Consider the following 25,727-nt stretch of genomic DNA (forward strand, 5'->3'; position numbering starts at 1 on the left):
GACTGCTCTTTCTTTCGGGGCAGCCCTACATAGTTTATAGGGGCTGCTACCGATGCAGTCCCTAGAAGTTGGTGTTATGTGCATGCGAGGCGCCACTGCCGCTTGTGCGCTGGTCCTGGTGCTTGCCAGATCCATTGTGCAGGTTCTGGGACTCGGTCACCCGGACGAGCAGCAGCCTCATGCAAGAGGGTAGGAGCCACTGCTGATTGTAACCCTTTCAGTGCCACTGTTGCTTACAGTGCTGGCTTTCTCGCAATTAGGAGTTCATCATCATAGGTACTACAGCAGTACTCTGTACCCACTCCCGCCATTGTCCTTTGGCCACATTTAAGAACCTTAGTGCATGCAGGATGCAACAGTATGGTCTTCTGAATGACATATAGTAATATATTAATGAAAATTTTCCATAAATCCCTGAACTCCAAATTGTTTGTAATTTAGAATTTCAAGATTTTTTATTTCTTTTTTTTTTTGAACAACAAAAGTCGCAAAATAAGTCTACAGATCTAAAAAACAGACACAATACCTATATTTAATTCATACCCGAATTGCACAGTATTTTTGTTGCCCTGACCAGAAGGGTAAGCCAGTCATACACAGGTTGATCTGCCACATATCCTGAGTGTTGAATAACAACAGTCAAATATACCCATTATCTGAAGCCTATCCATTTGTGATTGGCCTATTTTTTCTGCAGCACCAATCGAGTTCAAGGCTCAGTATTAGAATTCATTCATCCATAAGGGTCTGTGGAAAAAGACAAGATGTATTTTGCCCAATGTGGTCCCTCCCCCAATCTTTGCGCGCACACTTAGCAAAAGCCAATGCCTGTGCAGCCTGGGGGGCAGGCTCCACAGGCAGCTTTAGAACTGCCTGGGATAAAAATGTGAGAATTTATTGGCCTGTGCAGACCCTTTCCCCTTCCATAATTCAGCTTAGAAAGGTCTGGAGATGTGGGCTCAAGGAGGTGAGCTCATCCATTCACATTATAGTCTGCTACTGTCAGACTCCCAAGGGAGGCACGGGTACTTTGTGCAAATGTTATTATCACATTTATTTTGTGGTAGTTTTACCCCATTGATAGTGAGTAACTAGTCATTGACTAGTTGTAGAATTAAATTCTCCCCAACGGCAAAGCTAATCTTAACTTTCTAAAAATAAAGCAACCAGTAGTTGAAGTGTACCGGTATACGGTGGTATGCTAATGCTTTGGTTGTAAAATTATCAAATTACACTCAATTGCAATTTCTTAAACTGCAACTTTTAAATATCCACTTCTACCACTGAGTCCAATGGTGTTTAGCATAAAACAAATGTGTGTTACAACATGCACTCCCCTCCTAAAAAGCGTCAGGCGTATGAAAGTGATCTTAAAAAACGTAACCACATTCATCCTCGATTTAATACCGAGATTGTTTGGGAATTCTGTGTCTGCGTGTGTTTGCTTATTTATTCATGTTTTCAAGCATTTGGATGCTTTCAGGCAGTTCATTTTGGTTTTAATTATTTAATTTTAGTGTGCCAGCTGTTTCCACAGTTTACATAGCAGCACACATGTGGAATAAATATCCCAGCACTGAGTGCATGAGTAGAGAAATATGATGTTTCTGCAGGATTTGTAATAAGAACATTTCAAGATTTATACATTTTGTTTCAGTGTAATAAAAATTTATTTTCCCCGGAACGAATATTTCCTGGCTTGAACATTTTTTCTTCTACCAGAGGCTTATGAAGTTGGCAGTTTTAAGAAATAAGTTCCATTTAAGATCCCCTAAAGCAGTTCACAATATTTGCACCTTGATCTGGTTAATCCAGATTGTTTACATGGGGTATATTGGACTGTAAAATGTTTAATCTGTGTATTTGTTTGTTGTATCTCTCAAAAAATGTGGAGGATTTTTCTATCGTGATAAATACATGTTTAGGAAATATATACTTATGTAATCTTGCAGTAAATACCTATGAAAAAGTGTTCTTTTAAGATCTGCAGCCTTTATGCTATGACGTTGTCCATACTTTCCATATACAGATGTTGTGGAAAGTTCCGGATATACAGAGCATTAGGAGGTTTCCATTGCACAGTGGTGTACGCCAGTGTCTGAATATTGTTTTCCTATTGATGCATATGACATAACAATGTGCCCAGTGTCTGTGCCAGTGAAGGCAGACATTTTGTAGACTGAACCTGTGTTTGTAAAAATGCAGCCTATGAATCTACTAGGAACTGATCAGCATAGGTTCATAGGATTGCAAATATGCCATTAACAAGCAGCAGGGTTGGAAAGATCTCAGAGATAATGTCAACTTTCGGAAGTCCAGTGTAATATGGTGTGGTCATGCACAATTTACTCAGGGCATTCATACATGGGCTCATAGAGATTCTTTGCCCTACCACCAAGCATATGGATCTGTCACATTTGGTTCTAAACTGTGCATAGAATGACTGCCAGATCTGAAATGGCCTATCTATAATAGGTACATTCTGCACCCATGTCTACACCGCCAACCTTGCACCCAATTTATTAACTTACTTGCTGCCAACAACACTTTTCTCCCCTTGAGATCTATGGAAACATGAAGTTGGCACCATGCTTCCTAAGATCAGGACAGATTATTGCACATGCACAGAAGACTCGTACAGTGCCAGAGGCTCTCTGCTCTGGTACCATTTTATTTACATGGGAAAGGAGGCCCACGGACATCTGCACATGGGCCCCCATTTATTGTCTGTCTGATGAACATCCACTATATCCTAATAAGTCAATGTGTTGTAATGGCACACAATAATAACCCTATACTTCATAGACTACATTTTTTTGTGTGCAATAAATATTTAAAATTTAAATGTGCATACATTACTCTAGAAACATGCATGGAGAAATACTATGTTTCTACATATGCAGAGCTGTATGCATCTCAAGATGTATTGGCAGCAAATATGCTTAGTTCACTATAATCCATCATACTTATTGTGTACAGTACTTGCATGTGCCCTCTACTAAGTGCAAAAGATAAGCCTCCTAAAAAGGATGCATATATATATATACATATACTGTGTGTGTGTATATATATATATATATATATATATATATATATATATATATTATAATATACTAATGTGCTGCTCTGTATGGACTGCTTCGCGAAAATGCTCAGTCACATTCCCCTTTTCGCCCATCCAGATGTATGTATAGATACAGTCAGAACGTGTTTGTCGCTACATTCTTGTACTTATGTGTGCTCATTTTTTTAATATGTGCGATGATTATACAAACAAGAGACTCTACACAATTCTCAAATTTGCATATGCAAACAAGGGACGATACACGTACATTCAACTCTGCACCATACTTGCCTACTTTTCAAAAAGCATTTCAGGGACATTGTAAAAGCAGCACCTATGAGCGTGGCGGTAAAGCGGGCGTGTACTGCTACATCTGAGAGGCGTGTCTTAACATTGACTTGCATCCAAATGTAAACGAGCCCAAAAGCAGTCAGTAAGATCTACTTGTTGATGAAAACACACTGATACTTTTCAGAAAACACATGTAGCCATAGGGATCATTGTGTCTTATAACCAATGCAGGTACAGGTACATGATGATCGAAGGTAAGCCGGACAGCCGCTGGGGGGGAGAGTTAGGTGTCAGGGCTCCCGGGGGGGATTTAGGGTTAGGCACCCCCCGGGAGGATTAGGATTAAGCTAGGGGAAGGGGGGTTAGGGTTAGGCACCCCCGGGGGAGGTTAGGGTTAGGCACCCCCCCCCCCAGAAGACTTAGGTTTAGGCTGCGGGGACGGGGGAGTTAGGTTTAGATACTTAGGGGTGGGTTAGGGTTAGGTACTAGGGGGGGTGGGTAGGGTTAGGCACCCCTAAGGGAGGATTAAGGGGGGGCAGGGTTAGTAGTACTTACCAATAACCTCTGTCGGGATCTTCACCCCTGCCTGGCTTCTCGCGTCGGGATTTGACCGGCCGGCGGTAATACATACCGATTCCTCCCTGACAATGAGGGGGAGTTGGCAAGTATGCTCTGCACCAGTCTCTTTTACCGTTTTTTAAACATTGCCATTGTGTGTCTTATCATTATACCATCCCATGTGCAGCTTATCTAAACTGATACGGTACAGTGTGCAGTGTTTTAATTAATAGGGACAGCTTTGTGATAACTGCGTTTACATGCAAGGTCTCAGGATTCCTATTACAAATGTGACCCACATGAAAGCCTCCAAGAGTGGGAGGACTGCTTCTATAATTACTTTATTACAGTACACTTATGAAGCACAAAAGGATTAAATGATTTGACCAAAATAACACTGCTCTGGTGGCCAGAGCTGACTAGTCAGAATTCCTGTTCCTTGTGTTACTAAGTGCAGAATTGGAAAGCACCATGTCTCCTCCCATGGCAATTCTACATAGTAAAATAAGCCATTCAGTGACTGATAGAAGGATTCAGTTTCTGCTATATTTTTGGAATTACACTGGTTCAATTATGTATAATTGCAGATCTTTCCTATAAACTGGGCAGCCCTGTACATTGTGTGCACAGAGGTGTGGAAGCGGATGTTATTTTCCTTTGTGTGTGATGGAATGAAAAACTTTGGATATATATAAATCTGCAGGATATTGGCTTCAAGATTGTCTGCAAAACAAAGATGTGTGATTCTATCGGTTTGTTTGTTATAGTAAAGAAAACAGCGGAGATCTGCAGTTAATTGAAACAGGATTTTTAAGAGGCTTTTCTTTCTCAAACATATTGTCTTGTGAAGCCAGACGTCACACAGAAATATTTCATTTAAGAGGGAAACTGTCAGGGAAAGAGCAGGTTAGGGTGGAAACTTTGAAACGATGGTTAGGTTAGTCACGGCGATCATCCTAACCCCAAGTATGCATCATATCAAACATCACTTTTATCTCCTATTTTATATTTAGCTTAGCGGGATTCACTATGTTGCATTGATCAGAATTATGTAATGCATTTATAGTTATAACATTCATCTTAGCCTTTATTAGCACATGGTGAAAATTTTTACCGTAAATGATTCCTTATTATTTGACAATGCGTGTTCACAACTGCTTTGAAGGCCAATTGAGATGAAGACCATAAAGTAGGGAGCAAAAAGGAATAAGTAACTACAATTTAATAGATAAACAACTGTACAAATATTCAGTTAGGTTAGTATAATACCTATCAGCTAATCACTGCTGTATTGCAGTGTATGTGGCCACTTGCTGACCACTCTACTTGGACCCCTAGTTGTTAAAGCTAAACAGCAAATAACTGGATCCATCTAATTTGGAGATCCTTTTTGACTTGAGTTCCACCAGTTGCCTGTGTATGGGTAGCAAACTTTACCAGGCAACATCAGCCCTTTTATCTCATTATAGATAAGATTGGATAATGTGATATTTTCTGTAATAACTGTTGACAATTAATTGAACTTGATAAACATCTAACTACCCATGAAAAATTAGTTATGCATGTCATTTTTCCATCTCACGACTGTCCCGTTTTCCCCAGTGTAGTATGGCATATGCGATTACATACATAGTATGTTTAAACAAACATTAAACCAAAGTCTAGTTTTACTTTTTGTAATAAGCACAATCACCTGGAAATATGTCAGTGACCTCACTCTGACTTTGAATATGCATTTGGGGATTTTACATACATTTGGGACCTTCTGAGTTCAAAATGCTGTTTTATTTTTATTTGTTTTCAACATGGGGGTGAGTTATTGTAAAAGTACACAAGAAAAGAAACTAAAGAAAGAGAACATTTTCACTGTGATCAACAATTTTTAGTTAGCAATGATGTTGTGAGTTATTGACCAACCAGTTGTAGATTCCAAATCTATGACACTGAGAAGGTTAAAAAATATGATGTGAATAGTACCAAAAACACCTAAAGTACTTTTAAATATATTCAACTTTCCCAGTTCTGATGAATTATAATAAAGAATGAATAATTTTGCTAATCTCTACATAAGATCTGCTGTTTCTGTTTTTGTGCATGAATAACAATCAGTGAAACATTTTATATATTCTGATCATAATTCACTTGTTGTACTGCACCCATAATTATGGATTCGATTTATTTATGTTTTCAGTATGCCCCGGAAGACACAAAGGCACTTATTCCAGTATATGTGGTTAAGCAAGGTAATATCTATAGTTCACAGAATTCATTTATAAATTATATCAAAACTGGCACAAAATGTTTATACAATAAAAATATATGGCGAAAAATTAGAGAAACCACAGATGAACCTAAAATCTGTAAGCAAGGTAACTTAAAAAATTAGCAGTAATTTATATATGATAAAACATCTTAGAAAAATGACCAAATGCACCATTGCTTCATTATTGTCTTCGTGGTGATGGGCACACATAGGTGGTGATTCAATTTAGCGAGATGCTGAACAGCGCCGGGAGGGAGCTCCCGGAGCTAATCAATTCACTGCACTGTTTGGTCTGACTAAAGGATTTCTTCTAGTACCCTACTGAGGGTGGGAGGACAAATCCAAATAAAGTGCCTCTCGGCCGGCACTTTAGACGGAGAATGCCGGTTCTCGCGAGTCACAACTAAACACCCACGTTAAGTCTCGAGAACCTGCATTCTCCGACTTAACTGCTTCCCGACCAAGTAAACAGTGTGCTGAATTGAATAACTCCGGGAGCTCCCTCTCGGGGCTATTCAGCATCATGTTGTATTAAATCGTCCCCATAGAGATGATAGGTCTTACTGCTTTCTTACAATGCAGTCACTGTAAATAGAACCTCTGTGGGTGGTTGTATAATCAATTTTCTTCTTCAGGGTCCATAGGCTCCACAGGGAGACCTTGGGGTGTAGGTGGTGGATCTGGATCCAGGCACCACGCAGTTAAAGCTTTCAGCTCCCAGGATGCATCGGGCCACTCTCCCTATACCCGACCATACCTCTCCTTGGAGTCTGCATATGCAGTACTATAGCCTACCAGACACTGAGTCTGTGTAATCGATTGTAGTGCCAGTTTGCAGTTATATGTTATTTCTGCATTATATGTGACTGATGCAAGCGCTGCCTGTCTGTTTTCTGTCTACTGTCAGCATATATCTTTACCTTTTTTTCTGACATGACCCTAACATACAGGTGTATTCAGGGATTTTCCTGTACTACACATACAGTCAGGTCCATAAATATTGGGACATTGACAGAATTTTCAGATTTTGGCCTCTATTCACAACCACAATGGTTTTGAAATGAAACAAACAAGATGTGCTTTAATTGCAGACTTTCAGATTTAATTTGAGGGTAATTACATCCAAATCGGGTGAACGGTGTAGGAATTACAACAGTTTCAATATGTGCCTCCCACTTTTTAAGGGGCCAAAAGTAATGGGACTATCAACTCAAAAGCTATTTCATGGACAGGTGTGGGCTATTCCCTCGTTATTTCATTATCAATTAAGCAGGTAAAAGGTCTGGAGTTGATTCTAGGTGTGACATTTGCATTTGGAATCAGTTGCAGTCAACTCTCAATATGAGATCCAAAGAGCTGTCACTATCAGTGAAGCAAGCCATCATTAGGCTGAAAAATCAAAACAAACCCATCAGAGATATAGCAAAAACATTAGGTGTGGCCAAATCAAATGTTTGGAACATTCTTAAAAAGAAAGAACGCACCGGAGAGCTCAGCAACACCAAAAGACCCGGAAGACCACGGAAAACAACTGTGGTGGATGACAAAAGAATTATTTCCCTGGTGAAGAAAAACCCCTTCACAACAGTTGGCCAAATCAAAAACACTCTCCAGGAGGTAGATGTATATTTGTCAAAGTCAGAAGACTTCACAAGAGTGAATATAGAGGGTTCACCACAAGATGCAAACCATTGGTGAGCCACAAAAACAGGAAGACCAGATTAGAGTTTGCCAAACAACATCTAAAAAAGCCATTACAGTTCTGGAACAACATCCTATTGACAGATGAGACAAAGATCAACTTGTACCAGAGTGATGGGAAGAGAAGAGAAGGAAAGGAACTGCTCATGATCCAAAACATACCACCTCATCAGTGAAGCATGGTGGTGGTAGTGTCATGGCGTGGGCATGTATGGCTGCAAATGGAACTGGTTCCCTTGTATTTATTGATGATGTGACTGCTGACAAAAGCAGCAGAATGAATTCTGAAGTGTTCCGGGCAATATTATATGCTCATATTCAGTCAAATGCTTCAGAACTCGTTGACAGCGCTTCACAGTGCAGATGGACAATGACCCAAAGCATACTGCAAAAGCAACCAAAGAGTTTTTAAGGCTAAAAAGTGGAATGTTATGCAATGGCCAAATCAATTCAGTGACCTGAATCCGATTGAGCATGCATTTCACTTGATGAAGACAAAACTGAAGGGAAAATGTCCCAAGAACAAGCAGGAACTGAAGACATTTGCAGTAGAGGCCTGGCAGAGCATCACCAGGGATGAAACCCAGCGTCTGGTGATGTCTATGCGTTCCAGACTTCAGGCTGTAATAGCCTGCAAAGGATTTGCAACAAAGTATTAAAAAGTGAAAGTTAGATTTAGGATTGTTTAGTTTGTCCCATTACTTTTGGCCCCTTAAAAAGTGGGAGGCACATATAGAAACCGTTGTAATTCCTACACCGTTCACCTGATTTGGATGTAATTACCCTCAAATTAAATCTGAAAGTCTGCAGTTAAATCACATATTGTTTGTTTCATTTCAAAGCCATTGTGGTGGTGAATAGAGGACAAAATATGAAAATTCTGTCAATGTCCCAATATTTATGGACCTGACTGTATATAGAACTAAGTATTCGTGAGGTTTGGCGAGCTGTCACTCAACATCGACAGCTCGCCCCCTTTGGTGAGAGACGGAGTGCCTGTTGCTAGCCGGGTCTCGCGCATGCACTGTGGGCCACCGTCGACCCTGGTGTCCACTTTAGACATGGTGGAATATGCTCAGTTCCATTCCAGGCCTCTGCAAAGGCTGATCCTCTCCAGGTGGAACGGGTTAACCCATTGGATCACAGCTCAGAAGGTGGTGCTCTCTCCAGATGAGCGTTTGTCTCTATCTTGGTGGCTACAGACATCTCATCTAACCAAGGGTCACCCCTTTTAGATCCCGGACTGTGTAATTTTAGCAATGGATGCCAGTCTTCGGGGCTGGGCTGCGGTGACCGAACCGCACTTCTTTCAGGGCCATTGGACATCAGTCGAATCAACCCTGCCAATCAACATATTGGAACTTTGAGCTGTCTACAGGGCCCTCAACCTGGCCCAGCACATAGTTCACGGAAAACCTATACAGGTTCAGTCTGACAATGCCACAACAGTGGCTTACTTCAACCATCAAGGAGGTACTTGAAGTCAGGCAGCAGTGGCAGAAGTGTCCCACATTCTGACATGGGAAAAGGGTCACATCCCGGCCATTTTGGCAGTATTCATTCCAGGAGTTCTCAATTGGTAAGCAGACTTCCTCAGCCGTCACGACGTGCATCCCGAGGAATGGCCGCTTTACCAAGAGGTGTTTCAACTCCTAGTGAATAGATGGGGCCTCCCAGATGTGGACCTCATGGCCTACTGACACAATCACAGACTGCCTGTGTATGGGTCCAGAACAAGAGATGCCAAGGCGACCTTTATAGATGCATTGTCTGTAAAGTGGACCTTCCAGTTTGCGTACCTCTTCCCTCCAGTCTCCCTTCTTCCTCGAGTTCTTCGGAAGTTCAAACAAGACTGAGGCACTGTCCTGCTGGTGGCTCCAGCTTGGCCCAGATGTCATTGGTACTCAGATTTTCAGAGTCTCTCCATCAACACTCCGTTCCTACTACCTCAAAGACTAGACCTGTTGTCTCAGGGTCCTTGCCTTTACCCGGATCTGGGTTGTCTGTGTTTGACGGCGTGGCTCTTGGAACATCCCTCCTGAGGTCCAAAGGTTTTCTTTAACGATGTAGTCAAAACTATGCTCAGAGCACGTGAGCCAGCCTTTGCTTGGATCTACCAGAGTGTGGCAGACTTATTTCCAATGGTGTTGTCCCAGAAATTACGACTCCCAAGTGTTTAGGATTTCCAGTGTCCTGGCCTTCCTTCACGCTGGATTGGACCTTGGCCTTGTCCTGGCCTCACTGAAAGTGCATGTCTCTGCTCTGTCAGTATGGTTCCAACATAGAATTGCTCCGCTGCTGGTTACCCACACCTTCCTCCAGGGTATCCTCTGGATTCATCCTCCCTCTGTCCCCTCAGTGGCTCCTTGGGATTTGACAGTAGTTCTTCGGGCCCTCCAGGTTCCTCCATTTGAACCCCTAGATTCGGTGGAACTCAAGTGGTTAACAGCAAAGACTCTTTTTCTTCTGGCTGTAGAGTCTGCCAGAAGAGTGTCAGATTTAGGGGTGTTCTCCTGTCACTCCCCTTTTCTGATATTTCACCAGGACAGGGCTGTGCTTCGGACTCGACTTGGCTTCCTTACTAAAGTTGTTTCTAGTTTTCACATCAATGAGGAAATTATAGACCCTGCCTTTCAATCACCAGACCTCTCGGCAGGTGAGGCCTCTTTGGACGGCAGGTGAGGCCTCTTTGGACCTGATCCAGGCCCTCAGGATTTATGTGGACCGTACCAGTTCCCTTCGGAAATCAGACTCCTTATTTGTGCTCTATGGATTTCACAAGAAAGGATGGCCAGCCAATAAACAAACATTGGCTAGATGGCTTCGTATGACTATCTCGCAGGCTTACTCACAGACAGGCCTTCCTGTTCTGGCTTCTGTTACTGCTCATTCTACTTGGTTTGTGGGTCCCTCATGGGCAGCTCGCCGTGGCGCCTCGGCTGTTCAGTTTTTTAAGGCGTCCACGTGGTCCAGACATTTCTAAGGTTCTATGCCTTTTGATACCTTTGCCTCTCAGGATGCTTCCTTTGGGCGCCGGATTCTCCTCTCAGCAAAGGGGCATCCCCACCCTTGAAAGGACTGCTTTGGGACATCCCCATGTTCTCCCTGTGGAGCCTATGGATCTTAAAGAAGAAAATGAGAGTTATGGTAAAACTTACCTTTATTAACTCTCTTTCTTCGGTCCATAAGAGCCACAGGGCACCCACCCTGATGCACCTGGCTTTAGAAGGGTTTTCGTTTCTGGTCACCGTTTTTCATCTCCTTCTCTGTGAGAGTGTGATTCTTGTATGTACCAGTCTTCCTTCTCTCTTTTATCCTCCTCTGGCCTTTGGTTTGTCACAAACTGAGGTGCCTCTGGCTCGGGGGCGGGGTATAGGGAGAGTGGCCGGGTGCATCCTGAGAGCTGAAAAGCGATGTTGGGGCGATTTGTCAAACTTAGAGAGAAATATAGTGGAGAGAGATATAAGTGGAGAGTTGTTACATTTTAGGTTACAGATTTCTGTAAAAGTTACTAAAGAAAAAAAGAAGAGGAAAATAATTTTTTATATAAATCCCACATCATAAATATTTACTATTCTAATAAAACAAAGATCTCTCAGACACAGTAAAAAAAACAATATTTTAATAATTTGTGTGGTAGAGAAAGAAATAAGTTTTCCCTTTTAAACATGATGATGAATAGAGCCCAATATGAGAGTAACAGGGAAAACCATCCAGTCTAAAGTGGTTAATCAATATTTTAATGCAACCATTTGGATTTATGATGTCATTGTATGATGAAATACGAAGGAACACACAATATTCTACATTTTTAATGACACAGGCTTATTTAGCATCTTGCATCTTGGAACAAATACTTTTTTAGATGCGCTGTAAACAATAGCAACTACTTGTACCTTTGTTTTCGTATCAGACTGATCACAAAACTATACCATCTGATTAGTTGCTATTGGTTGCAGCACATTCATGCTTTTTTGAACAATGTTAATTTATCACCATTAGCGTATTGTACTTTCCGAACATTGCATATCCAGTACACTAATGATAAAAAATTATTTTCCACAGGATATCAAAATATCACAAAATCCACATCTGCACCTCTTCCAACTGAACATAGTCCAGGTATTTATATGTTTTTTGTTTATTATATTTTACTCATACACACCCAACAGTAAAGGCATGCTAACAATTGTAACTGTGTAAGACACTTTTATTTAAGTACCAAAGAAATATCTTAATATAAAAATTTTTGTCATAACTTCAGACAAGCTTTGTTCCACAGTGGTGACATCTGTGGGCAGCACAGTAGCTAGTATCGCAGACTCCCAGCATTTGTTGGCTAGACCTGACAAATGGCGCAGAGTCTAACTTACTGGGAGGTCTTCACCAGTATTCCCCCCGAAGCGGGATTTGGGCTTAAGCTGCACCCAGCAAGCAGGTCACGGCCCTTTTGTCAGGTATCCGGCGCAAGTGGGAAATGGAAGAACACATCACAGGGAAAGCACAGGAAACAGATACTTGGAACTTTGTACTGGGGTAATTTAATGAGTACACACTCTGTTGATCCTGACGCAAGGCTTACACAAGAGAATGGCACTAGGAGATTGTACTTGGATGATGTACTAAGTACATACGCTGCAGCTTCAAACGCAGAACTGACACAGGAAAATGATATTATGAGATGGTACTTGGATAATGTACTAAGTATATATACTGACCTTAGACACAGAACTGGCACAGGAGAGTGGCATGATTAGATGGTACTTGGATAACGTACAAAGTGCACACACTGTGGCTTCAGATGCAGAACTGGCACAGGAGAATGATATTAAGAGATGATATTTGGATAACATACTAAGTACACACACTGTGACCTCAAACGCAGAACTGGCACCGGAGAATGGTATGATGAGATGGTACTTGGATGATGTACTAAGTACACGCACTGTGGCTTCAGACAGAGAATGGTATGATGAGATGGTACTTTTATAAAGTACTATGTACACGCACTGTGGCTTTAGATGCAGAACCAGCACAAGAGATGACTTAAGAGATTGTACTCAGTAAACGTACTGAGTAAACACACCGTGGATAAACACTAGGACCATTATAACAAACAATATAGTGGTCTAGACTAATCAGCAAGTATAAAGAGAAACATATAATACCTTCACATAACTTCCATAGCCAAACTTTAAGTAGAAGTGGAAGATTCATTGAGACTAAATTGTAAAGGGTTCAACAAGGATGGTTTGGTCAGAAAAGCAGCACCCTCTCCATCAGTTACGAACTCATGCAAAACCATCCACCTCATTATCGGAGAGGAAGTAGAGGTGGAGTATGGCATGGATTCTGTTTCCATTAAAAAGTGAAATGAACTTTATAGCACACCTTAGTAACTGGAGGAGCAAGAGGCTGTTTCCAGCATTGGGAAAGATCAGCTTGAGCTGCAATACAAATTTGCCCAAGTATATATTGTTGATGTAATGGAATGGAAGCAGGGTAAATATGTAATAGAGCGAAGGGCGGGAAGGGAGATAGAGATAACCCTAGAACCTTCTGAATTAGAGAAAATACATCTAGCCAATAGGTACATAAAAGGTGACAAGTCCAAAATACATGGTAAACATAGCCCATTTCACCACAATTACGCCAACAGAATTTGGAACACGAACGCCAATAAGAGTGCAATATATCTTGTGTTAGATAAATTCTATTTAGTAACTTAACTTGCATTTCAGTATGGTTCAAGCAACAGTACATTCGGAAAGAAGTAGAATAGATAAATTCCCACTGAGAATCAGAAATGGGGTGACCTAAATCTTTCTCCCATCTTAACTGTGCTGCGGACTTATCAGAAGGGCTTAACCCAATGAAAAATTTATACCAAAATGAAACATCACCTCTAGACCCGCCCTTTTGCAATTGAGAAAAAAGCATTTGGGGAGGAGGACGAATCAAGCCACCCGAGCCAGACACTTTCTGGAACCAATGGCGAATTTGCATATAGTGTAGTAGCTCTGTCGCAGGTAGAGAATAACGGGATTGTAGATGGGGGAATGAGATAAATAGACTACCTTCCAGAAGATCTCCCAATTTCTATATACCATGACTTAACCAAACCGAAATAGTAAGATTAGGATTTAAACCTAAACCTGGGTGCGCTGACAGGACTGACCTACAGCACACAGCGTATTATCTGTTTGTAAAGATATAGGTGATTACTGCACTCCTTTTTTGTGGGCTCTCACAACGTGTTTAAAAATATATTATCCCTGTGGCTACCATACCGACAGAGTAACATTTTAACTAAACTGGACTTTCATCCAGAGCAATTCTTGTGGACATACATAGGAGAGGGACCTTTTTAGTGCTTCCCTTTTTCACCCCCTTATGTCCCCGATTGGCTCTTTCTATTATAAGATCCGTGTACCTTTATAGTCACGTGGTCTATGCATTTTATTGTTTTTTGCTTTCTTTTAATACATTTTATATTGTAATAGATTAGGAATTAATTTAGCTACCACTGTAATAGAAAGTTCTGGGGATGGAAGTGAGAAATCTGGTATCTGAGCAGTTAAATTATCCCAAACATATAATGAGGCTTTTATAGAAGACAATAATGAAGAACTAGAAGGGTGCAAAGATCTGGGAGTCCAAAGTAAATCTGCCAAAGGAAATTTTGGATAGCTATGCTGTTCTAGGGAGACCCAACAATTAACAGAGGGAGGACAAAACCATTCTTAAAGCTGTGCTAGTAAACAAGCTTTCATGGTACAAGGACGATTTAATTTTGGAGGGTGATTCATCCAAAGGTAACAAGAAAATAAAAAACTATATATATATATATATATATATATATATATATATATATATATATATATATATATATACTAGGAAACATAACAGGGATCGTACCAAACAAATACATTAGTTTTGGTAATCAAGACAATTTTAACAGCAGCTAAACGGCCTAGCTAGGAAATCTCATAAGAGAACCAAGATTTAATGAAGTTAGACAGGCGATCAATTAGGGTGGGCATGTTAACATCGAAAACTGATACAGAGGAGGGTGGTTTATGTATTCCAAGATAATGAATAGAGGAGGTACACCAATTATACTGAAAGGCAGACCGGAGAGAATAAATAGCGGAAGTTGTAAGATTAATAGGTAAAGCATAAGTCTTAGATGTATGAAATACCAAATGGGGATTAGGGCACCCCCGGGCGCTATGAATCTTAGCTGCTGGTTTTCTGCCCAGGTCCTATTCACCTCTGGACCAAATAAACTAGTAAACAAATGGGTGTATGGTTACACGTCAGTGTAAAATATCTGAATTTATTCACAAAACAATATTCATATATGTAAAAACATCAAACATATCAATATGGTCGTATAGGTGTATTGATCACTTCTATACATATTATTTACATTCCCCAAAGGAGGGTAATTTCATTATGTGATGTATAGTAGTGATCAATACACCTATACGACCATATTGATATGTTTGATGTTTTTGCATATATGAATATTCTTTTGTGAATAAATTCAGATTTTTTAAACTGACGTGTATGAAAAATCCTCTTATTTGTTTAGAAATTGAAGCGCTAGTAATTCTTGCCCTATACACCCATTTGTTTATTAGATGTATGAAGCTTATAGTAAGAAGCAGCACTATATGAATCCAACATCGAATGCAGATGGGGCAACGAATGCAAGGGGTCAGTAACAAAAAGGAGATCGTCATCTGCGAAAAGACAAAGTTTATGCGCCTGAGCCCCAACCTTAACTCCAGGGAACGCACCATTTGTTCTTATTTTATCAACAATCTGTTCAATGGCCAAAACATATATCAAAGGGGAAAGGAGGCATCCTTGTCGCCTACCATTAGATATAGGGAATGTGTCCCGACAGAAAACCATTGCTAAAGACTCTAGCTGAAGGAGAACTATATAAATCTAAAATAGACGTGAAGATATGATCCGTAAAACCAAATATAGAAAGGACAGCCTGCATATATAACCAACTAAGGCGTTCAAATGCTTTTTCAGCATCAAGGGAAATTATAAGCAGTCCTGATTTGGAAGAATGAACATGTTCTATAAGATTGAATACTCTGCCGGTGTTATCTGAGGCTTGTCTGCCGGACACAAACCCTACTTGGTCAGGGTGAATTAGAGAGGGAAGGAGAGGAGAAAGACGATTCACAATCAGTTTTGCATATAATTTCAAATCTCCATTAAGGAGAGCAATAGGGCGGTAATTTTGACAGAAAGCAGGAGCTTTTCCTGGTTTAGGCAAGGTCACAACCTGGGCTTCCAACATTTCCGTGGGGAACGAACTAATAGCAGACACAGCATTAAACACAGATGTCAATATAGGGGCTAAATTGTCAGAAAAAGTTAAATAAAAGTCATTAATAAATCCATCAGGCCCTGGGACTTTAGCACGCGGAAGCTAATTAATAATTGCCTCCACTTCTAAAGGGGAATATGGGGCATTTCATTCCAGTAACTGATCAGCCGTCAAAGAGGGAAGCCCAATGTCTGACAGGAAAGAAGCAATAGTAGAAAAGGAGGGTTGAGGAGTAGAAGTATCAGATGACAGATTACATAGTTCAAAGTAATAATTGGCAAACAAATTGGCAATATCCGATGGGTCAGCTATCTTAGTATCTTCAGAAGAAAAAACTTATTTAGTTCTATGTCGAGCATGCTGAGTTCAGAGTTTACGAGCTAAGAGTTTCCCAGCACGATTACCCATCAGGTAGAATTTTGGCATAAGTGATTTAATGCAGCTTAGGTACGAGCCATAAGTAGATTTTGAAGTTGTCTTCTAACAACAGACAATTCTTTAGAAGGGTGTAACTTATTACAGTTCTCCAAATTAGTAAGTTTAGCCTCCAAATCTACCTGTATTTGAATATTTTGAAGTTCAAGTCTAGCACCTGCTTGAATAGCGAAGCCCCGTACAACGACCTTAAGGGAACACCAGAAAGTAAAGTTAGAGGTATCAGAGGGAACATTAGACTCCATGTAAAGCTTTATGCTATCTGCTATAAATTGTATAGTCACAGGGTCTGTAAGAAGGTGGGGAGAGAGTCTCCAAGGGCGGGGGGCAAATGTTAACAGGATAGATTCCATTTTCACCGTAGTGGAGCATGGTCAGACCACATAATGGGTGAAATATCCAACGACTGAGAATATTGTAAAGTCCACTTGTCTGTCAATAAAAGATCAATACAGGAATTATCTACTTTAGGATCTAAAACCAAGTTAAAATCCCCCAACATTACTAGGGAACCTTGTTTAATTTTTTGAATGGTTAAAAACATTTTCCTTAGAAATGGAACCTGGTTGAAATTAGGGGCATCAACCGATACAAAAGTCACCCACTTATCATCCAATTGGCCTGCTAGGCTAAGGTATCGCTCACTTTTATCTGATACAGACGATGTAGAACAAAAGAATCTGGCTTACCAAATAAAATGGCAACACCCTTACATTTAAAAGGACCATTAGCAAAATAACCTATGGGGTATCTATGATCCTTAAGGGTAGGTTGTTTTTTAGTATTATAATGTGTTTCCTGGAGGGCCACTATATCTGCTTTGGGGGTATTCAATTTGGGAGCGAAAAGTCCGTGCTGGACTTTTCGCTCCACATCGCAGGTTTTCCGGGGATAAAGTATCAGGCGTGGCCCTCTTTATCCCCGTTTTCAACGTGAGCCAGCGGAAAGGTAAGTATCGCAAAACATTCGGGAATTTTCGGGAAATGTCCCTGGGTCCCCCCTAAAGATTCTCCAGACATGGGGTTTCACTATGGGTACCCCTATTTTAGCCTGCTGAATGAAGTCAGAAACTGTATTAGCCACGGCAGGTGCATATATGCAGCTATTGAAGAAGTGGTGAAGAATAGCACTTAAGTTTTTTTTGGGGGGGGGAAATAACTTGTTCCATCAAATTTGGGGTACATGAAAATGGGTGCAAGCATATTTTAAAGTCCCTAAAATGATTTTTAAAAATTCTTCATAAATGCACCTGCTGCTACTCCGGCAATGAAGAAAACACCTGCAGCTTATAAGGGAACCCCTCTGGATTTAATTTGGATTTTTTATAATTGTGTTCTGTATTTTTATTTTTTTTCACCCCAAATTTAAAAGTAATTTTTTGGGGTGTCCCGATTTTTTTTTTTTTAAACACATATCTTTTTTAGGAGACAATCCCAGGAGTGCAGGCTATTTTTTTTTTAAGCTTGCACCCCTAAATCCCAATTCTGCACTTTTTTTTGCTAGCAAAAGGGTGGTGAAAACTTATCCCCGTTTTTTTACATTGACTTTTCACATCGGCGAAAGGTCAATGTAATTGAATACGGTGTTAATTGAAATAGGCAAAAATTACGCCGATAACTGACTTTTCGCCCCATATTGAATATGGCCCTCTGTGTTTATAGAATGTGGACAGTGCAAGTCTACGTTTATTGGGAGAGTGCAATCCTTTAACATGTAATGAAAAAATGCGAACCATTACAGTGTGTGAACAATATAAAAAATCCTAACAAACTCAAACAAATATGACATATAATTGTTGTATCACATTATACTTTTGCACAAAAAAACCCCAAAGGTACGGGAAAAGGTAAAAAAAACAAAGGTAAAAAAACAAAATGACCCAGTATATTGGGTCAACAGAGTTACTGCAAGGAAAAAAAAAAGCAGTAACAACAAAGTGAGAGGATAGGCCTTAACGCCACCACCCATGTCCTAAAAAACAGAAAAATAATATGAAGCAACCGAGCAATGCAATCATCACATTATACAGAAAAACATCAAAAGAAAGTCATTAATATCAAATACAGTAGTATTAATATAACATTATTTCAATAACTCACGAAACCCAAGGTATGTCCCGTATTTTATATAGATAGAGGCTAGTCCCCATGTAGAGTCCAGCAAAACCAAACCAGCAAAGGCCAGCTAAATGTAAAACCAACAAAAAATTGTAACTAGTCCAGCCAAAGGGAGATCAAGAGTACTGAAAAATGAAAATTGGAAGGTCCAATAATAGACGTAGAAACTTCAGGTGGCGGCCCATTCAGGTCAGGGTGGAGAAGGTTTCCGAGGAACATTTGGTAGTTTAACTGAAGTGTCCCACTCCAAGAGAAGTTTGGCCCGGCCTCTAAATTCAAAATCACATATGATGATCCATCTTAAATACTTATTTTAAAAGAAATAAGTATACTTTTGCCCTTAATTATTTTTTTCCTGAGCCAAGACTGTCACCTCATACTTTTAAAGCTAAATGAAACAAGCTTAACCAGCATCAAAGTGATCCTTTTGGCGCTATACCTAGCACCAGATTAATCCTTTTGGAGACATATTTAGGAGAACCGTAACTAGACATGTTGGTGCCCTGTGCCAGAAAAAGCATTGGTGCCCCCCCCCCCCGATATAGTAAACAGAGACAGTGTGTACCACAGGCGCCACAAAAAAAGTGGGGCCACGTAAACAAAGTGACACTATTACGCCACTGTAAAGGAAGTCTCTCCCAGCATAGGCAAAACAAGAAATTTGGTAACAGGTGGTCCCAGTTCCAACCCCTCGCCAGAACTTATGTTACATTGGGAGTTTGCCATTGTGTTCCGTGACCATTATTTAGATGGGCATCTAATAAAGATACACCCAACCGGGTCATAAGCACAAACAAAGTTTTAATATTTGTTTTCATAGTAATAAACGCTTTTACTCTTATATTTGATAAAAAAAATTATATTTCTTTTATATTACAGCAGGTATTATATTCCTTCTAGTACATAAATAAGAGTAAACATTCTAAAATACTTCCACATAATTTATAATCTAGGCATGATCAATGAAGATCACATCTATTACCTTCAGACGTGACACGAACAGCAAATCAGAAGCAGCTAGGTAGTGCTGGTGACTTTAAACATCAAGTGTATTTGCATTTGAGCCACCCACAAGTGACAGGAGTACTCAGACTGGTGCTGCCGCACAGAGCGCAGGGCTCTATGGGTGGCAACGCTACCGCCCCACAGCCCTTGCTTCTGGCTGGCATGGTGCCTGGAACAGGTGCCTGCAGCCAGCATCACTGCTGTGGCACCGCTGGAGCATCCTTTAGGCATTCCTGGCAGGCAGCCTACAGTCTGTACCACTGATTGGAGCGTCCCCAGGAAGCTACAATCAGTGCTGCACTTACCGATGCTGCCGGCCCCTTCATGTGACTTACTGATGTCATTCGCCCGACTTCATGACATTGGTACAAAGGGGCTGCACTAGGAGCTATTTAGCCCTGTACGGTGCTGGGACTACTGACTGAGAGGTGTCTTTGCACGGCTCTGCCTCAGTTCACCATTATGCAAACACACCCTTATTGTACTTTTGTTTTGCCTTTGCAGTCATCTTCTCTTCAATGTTATGCCTCTACAAATGTAGGGAAGCACAAGTACCAAATCTGCACATGAACCTAGACATACGCTTTTTTGTTTGCTTACGTAGTACATATCTATATATTTTACGCTATGAAAATGTGGGTATGCCCAACCCTGCAAGAATCTCTGTTCTAAAGCCATGGTGAATTTCACATTCAAACACTTGCATTTACAGCTGCTGATAACAATTTATGTTTTAACATTACATGTATGTGCAGAATTCATCAATGGTGCCACCACTCTATGCCAGTGTTTCTCAAACCCGGTCCTTATGGGCTACCAATAGTGCCTGTTTTCCAGATCATCTAGCTGGAGCACAGGTGTGTTAATTGACTAACACAATAGAGCTACAGGTGTACTAATTATTCCTGAGGATACTGTGAAAACAAGCACTGTTAGGGTTCCATAAAGGCCGGGTTTGAGAAACACTGCTCTATGTTAACAGAAGTGACTGAAAGCAAACAAGTTTGCGAAGTTAAGTCAGAACTTGACCCTTGCACACTTTAAATGCTCTTGTATATAAACTAACTTTGAAAATGTTTTCCAAATATGTAAAGCTTGTTATGTGTGCACATATTTACACAATTTCAACCCTATTTAACCTAAGACATGTCACAGGCGCTTGTTCATTTTAGCCCTGCGAGAGATTACGCTTCTGCAGCCAAGAGGATCACTGCCCAAATGAAATCAATCTGTAGTCACTTAGAGACATCATTGGACTGTGACTCTACAGCTCAGTACAGACAAAATAAATCAAAAGTAAATATAAATATATCTCAAAATTAACTGCATATCATACATAACATAAATATATATATATATATATATATATATTCTTATGTTTTACATATCTACCATGTAGAATAATTTTGCTGTACATTTTTTTTAGCTAATGGGGCAGAGGTCACTCAGAACAACTAAACTTAGAATCTCCCATCTCTATTTGTCACAAAAGCTTATTTGAGGTATCCAAACCTCTTGTTAGATATCAGAACAGAGATCTGATGCCAAGAACTCTGGTCACTTGGAAGATTCTCATCCTCCCGGCGCAGTCTAAAGGGATGATTCCTATGGCAGAGGAGAAGAGTCCACTGCTTGAACACATCATGTACTGTGTGTCTCACAACAAGAGCAATGACCAGACATACACATCATAAGCTGCAATGTTTCATAGTGCATTTTTAATATATTCCTACCATCGGCGATGAGAGTAGACTGATAACCAGTTGCCATAAGTGTAAATATCTCCAAAAAGCCAGGCATCCTGGAGTTAGACCATTGTTATTCTGACACCCCTCGGCTAACGCTAAGGACGCCCCAACTTACTTTCATTCGGGCAGGCGTCCTCGGTGTTCCGGCGTCGGGATTAACATAGACGTCTGTATTTCGACGCCTATGTTACATCCCTTACCAGGATTCCGCTGTCGGCATTGATCCATGCGGCCGCCGGTCTCATCACTACATTCCCAATGTCTTGTAGTCTTTCAATACAAAATAAATAAACCTACTATTTTTAATATACTTTTAACATGCATATGGCTATTACTACAATTAGGGCCCTATTTATCACAATCTGCATCTCAAAAGCGAATGTGATAAATTCTCCAGGATTTGCAATGCGATATTTGAATACATTGCAAGGATGCATCAAATATCGCATGCAGAGACAGAGCTTACGAGAAAAGCTCTGTCCCTGCGAATCTCTCCAACCACTTCCCAGGGTATTTTGTCACAAAAAATACCCAGAGAGTGTTTCTGCGCATGTGCCGCCGGCTCACCCTCCCCCCACACCTCTCTCTCCCTCACTAAGCTGACACTTACTGCACGGTGAACTGGTGAGCTCCTCTGTGCCCTTCCGGTGAGCTGATCTTCGGGCTCCTGCACTGTGACTCCGGCATCTGACTTGTGCTGTAAACTGAGATGCCGGTTTACAGCACAAGTCAGATGCCAGGCTCATAGAGCAGTATCCCAGCGCTTAGACAGCTGATCTCCGGGCTCCTACACTGTGACCCTGGCATCTGAAATGTTCTGTAAACTGGGATGCCGGTTTACAGCACAAGTCAAATGCTGGGGTCGTAAAGCAGGATCCCGGCGATCAGCTGACCGGAGGCACAGAGGTGCTCACCGGATCACCAGTCCCCTGGATGCAGGTGGGTTTTTTTCCATTGTGTGTGTATATATATATATATATATATATTTATATATTTATTTATATGATCCATCCCCTACTCGCACACCGCCAATTCCCAGAAAAATTCTCCCCATTCTGTCCTCTTCACTAGGAAGTGGGCGCGATGCAAGAAAAGTGCCTACTCTACTCCATTTTTTGTGGGGCTTTACCTCTATATATGTATATATATATATATATATACATATATATATAGGGTAAGTAGAGGATTACGAGCGCCACCTGAGTCCAGTTATACCTCTGTTTTACAATAATAGCATTGTAGCTGAAAGAGATTTAAAAGTGCACTACCCCAGGGGTTTTGGGTGTCAGTGATTCAAGAGATTTAAAGCTGTGGTGATCTGCAATTTGTTTAAGAATAGTGAACAGTGGACTTGATAACAAGCACCAAACAGTGCTTAAATTCAATATGATATAAGAATAACGTTATGTTCAATAAGGCATCATGTGCAAGATATTTAAAGTGTCAGTTCTAGAAAGGTGTCTACAATCTGGAAATGCTGAAAAGTGAGAAGCAAGCAAAGTATGTAAGTGCATCAAGTTCCAGTGCAATAAAGTGTGTCCAAAATTAGGTAGCTAGTGTCTAAGAAGGGATTAAAACCTTCTAAATAATGTTTAATATATCACATAAATCAGCTGATATGGTCGGTGCATGTAAACAATCTATAAAAATTTTAAATGACTGTATAGTTCATCTATTAGGTACGAATGACAATGCCAGAAATTGAAAAGTTAAAATAGCCACATAATACCCACTCTCTACTCCCTTCACTGGCTGCCTGTCAGATGGCGAATTGTTTTCGAGATTGGATTACTCACTTACAAAGCCCTACATGACCATGGCCCAAGGTACCTAAAGCAGCTTCTGATTCCGTACCGTCCCACACGAGTACTGCGATCCATTGACGAAGGGCTATTAACAGTACCTAGAATCTACCGGAATTCGTCTGGGGGTTGAGCTTTCAGTTTTGGGGCTCCAACCTTATGGAACTCACTTCCCCGCACAGTTCGAGAGGCCTCCACTCTAGAATCCTTCAAAGATAGACTCAAAACTTACATCTTCACCCAAGCAGTTCACTAATGTCCCTTGTTTAAGCTCTTTTGTGTTTTGTACTATAAAGGCAAATGTAAAGACACAAAAGAGGCGGTGCAGGAGAGGCAGAAGGGGCCACAAACAAAAGCAGAGAGTTTCCGCAGAGAGGAAGGAGGAGATAAGAGTATTCAACATATCTAATTATACACTCACTTCAGCCGAACAGTCGGTTTTATCGAGAGGCTTGTCTTTTGTTCAGACACATAAACAACGCGCCTTCGATTGTGAAATTGAATTGTTTAAATTTCATCGACAACTTAAATTGCAAGATTTTTTTCACAAAACTAGTAATATTTCCAAAACTAAATCTCCATTCCATGTTGCTAGTAACTTTGATCCCCCCAGTACTAACCCTTCTATTGACACCTTTATGAGGTTGGTCAGGCAGGACACCATCCCTTTCATGAGGAAACAGAAAATCTCCTACTCTAATATCTCCAAACTTGAGAAAATGGCTATAAATCAGCTTAGAACCAACAAAGAAATCATTATTCGCCCCGCCGACAAGGGTGGGGGAACTGTTGTAATGAATAGAATAGACTATGTCAATGAGATATACAGGCAGTTAGCGGATGTGTCCTGCTATAAGGAACTCAGGTTTGACCCCACGAGCTCTTTCAAGAAAGAAATCGATTCGATTATTTCCCTAGGAGCGATTAATGGTTGGCTGGATGACAATACTGTGGTCTTTTTGACACAGGATTTTCCAGTCATACCCCTCCTTTATGTATTGCCAAAGATACATAAATCTTTGTCTAAGCCACCGGGAAGACCCATAATCTCTTCCAGGGGCTCCCTATGTCAATCACTGTCGCAATTCGTGGATTATTTCCTCCAGCCTATAGTCGCCAATGTCTCTTGTATATTAAAAGACACTACAGATTTTCTTCTTAAACTTCAGAGCTTCGGGGCCCCTCCCTCTGATTGTTTGTTGGTGACTCTCGATATTGTAAGTCTCTATACAAACATTGAGCATGATGAGGGGCTATCAGCCATTAAAAAAGTGATTACAGACAATGCAGTCTACACAGGTCCACCATGTGATTTTCTGCTTCTTTTGATTGATGTCATTTTGCACAAAAATTACTTTCTTTTTGAAAATCGTTTTTATTTGCAGCTTCGTGGAACAGCAATGGGGTCGAACATGGCCCCATGCTACGCTAATTTATATATGCATGATTACGAACAAAAATATATTTTGTCCAATCTGAGGTTCTCAAATCATATTAAGTTCTACACCAGGTTCATTGACGACATTTTTTTAATATGGACGGGAGGTTCTTTTGCCTTAGACCAATTTGTCAATTTTTTGAACAATTTGCCGAGTTCCATTAGAGTAACATGCTCTAGCAGTCCCCAATGTTTACAGTTTTTGGACGTTTCAGTTTCCATTGAACAGGAGAGATTTGTGACTGATATTTTCAAAAAACCCACTGATTTAAACACAATACTTATGGCTGACAGTTTTCACCTGACTCCACTTAAAAGAGGTTTGCCATTCTCACAATTATTACGGGAGACGAGAATTACTTCTGAAGTTGAAAAGCTACCTCAAGCACTCTATAGAATGGGCAAGGACTTTATTGACAGGGGTTACAACCAGTCTGAGGTGGATGATGCCATCAAAAGATGTCTTGCGTTGGTTAGACATGACTTACTAAAAACCATTAGTGAGCCTGCACCGACACCTGAAAGGTTGATTTTTCCCACGACCTACTCTATCTCATCCAGCAGGCTAAGAGAATCAATCCTCAAACATTGGCACATCATTAGCACAGACCCCATCTTGAAACATGCATGTGAAAATAAGCCACTATTTGCCTATAAACGGAGCAACAACTTAAAAGACCTGGTGACCAATGCTGATATACGACCTGGAGGTGGGGCAGATAACTGGCTGATGCCAAGGAACGGTGCCTTTCGTAAATACATTTTGACTGGCGATGTCTTTGTTCATCCAATGAATGGCTATAAATATTATTTACATCAGAGGATGAATTGTGAAAGCCGTTATGTCGTGTATGTTATACAATGTTCTTGTCCAATGATTTACGTTGGCAAGACAATCAGGATGTTAAAGGAACGCATTGCCATGCATCGATCATCGATTAAAAAAGCG

At 40.6% G+C, this 25,727-nt stretch overlaps 1 protein-coding gene across 8 annotated transcripts in view; it reads left to right on the plus strand.

Moving 5' to 3' along the window:
- ABI3BP (ABI family member 3 binding protein) overlaps nt 1-25,727 on the plus strand; it is a 515,514-nt gene that overhangs the window by 265,191 nt on the left and 224,596 nt on the right. For all 8 annotated transcript variants that reach the window (XM_088481142.1, XM_088481145.1, XM_088481144.1 and 5 more), the window contains exons 7-8: nt 6,105-6,156; nt 11,943-11,999. In XM_088481142.1, coding sequence (XP_088337268.1) covers nt 6,105-6,156; nt 11,943-11,999 — 109 coding nt within the window. The remainder of the gene's footprint in view (nt 1-6,104; nt 6,157-11,942; nt 12,000-25,727) is intronic.

This window comes from Taudactylus pleione, unplaced genomic scaffold (assembly GCF_031769625.1).
Source record: "Taudactylus pleione unplaced genomic scaffold, aTauple2 ptg000265l, whole genome shotgun sequence".
Classification (NCBI taxonomy): Eukaryota; Metazoa; Chordata; class Amphibia; order Anura; family Myobatrachidae; genus Taudactylus; species Taudactylus pleione.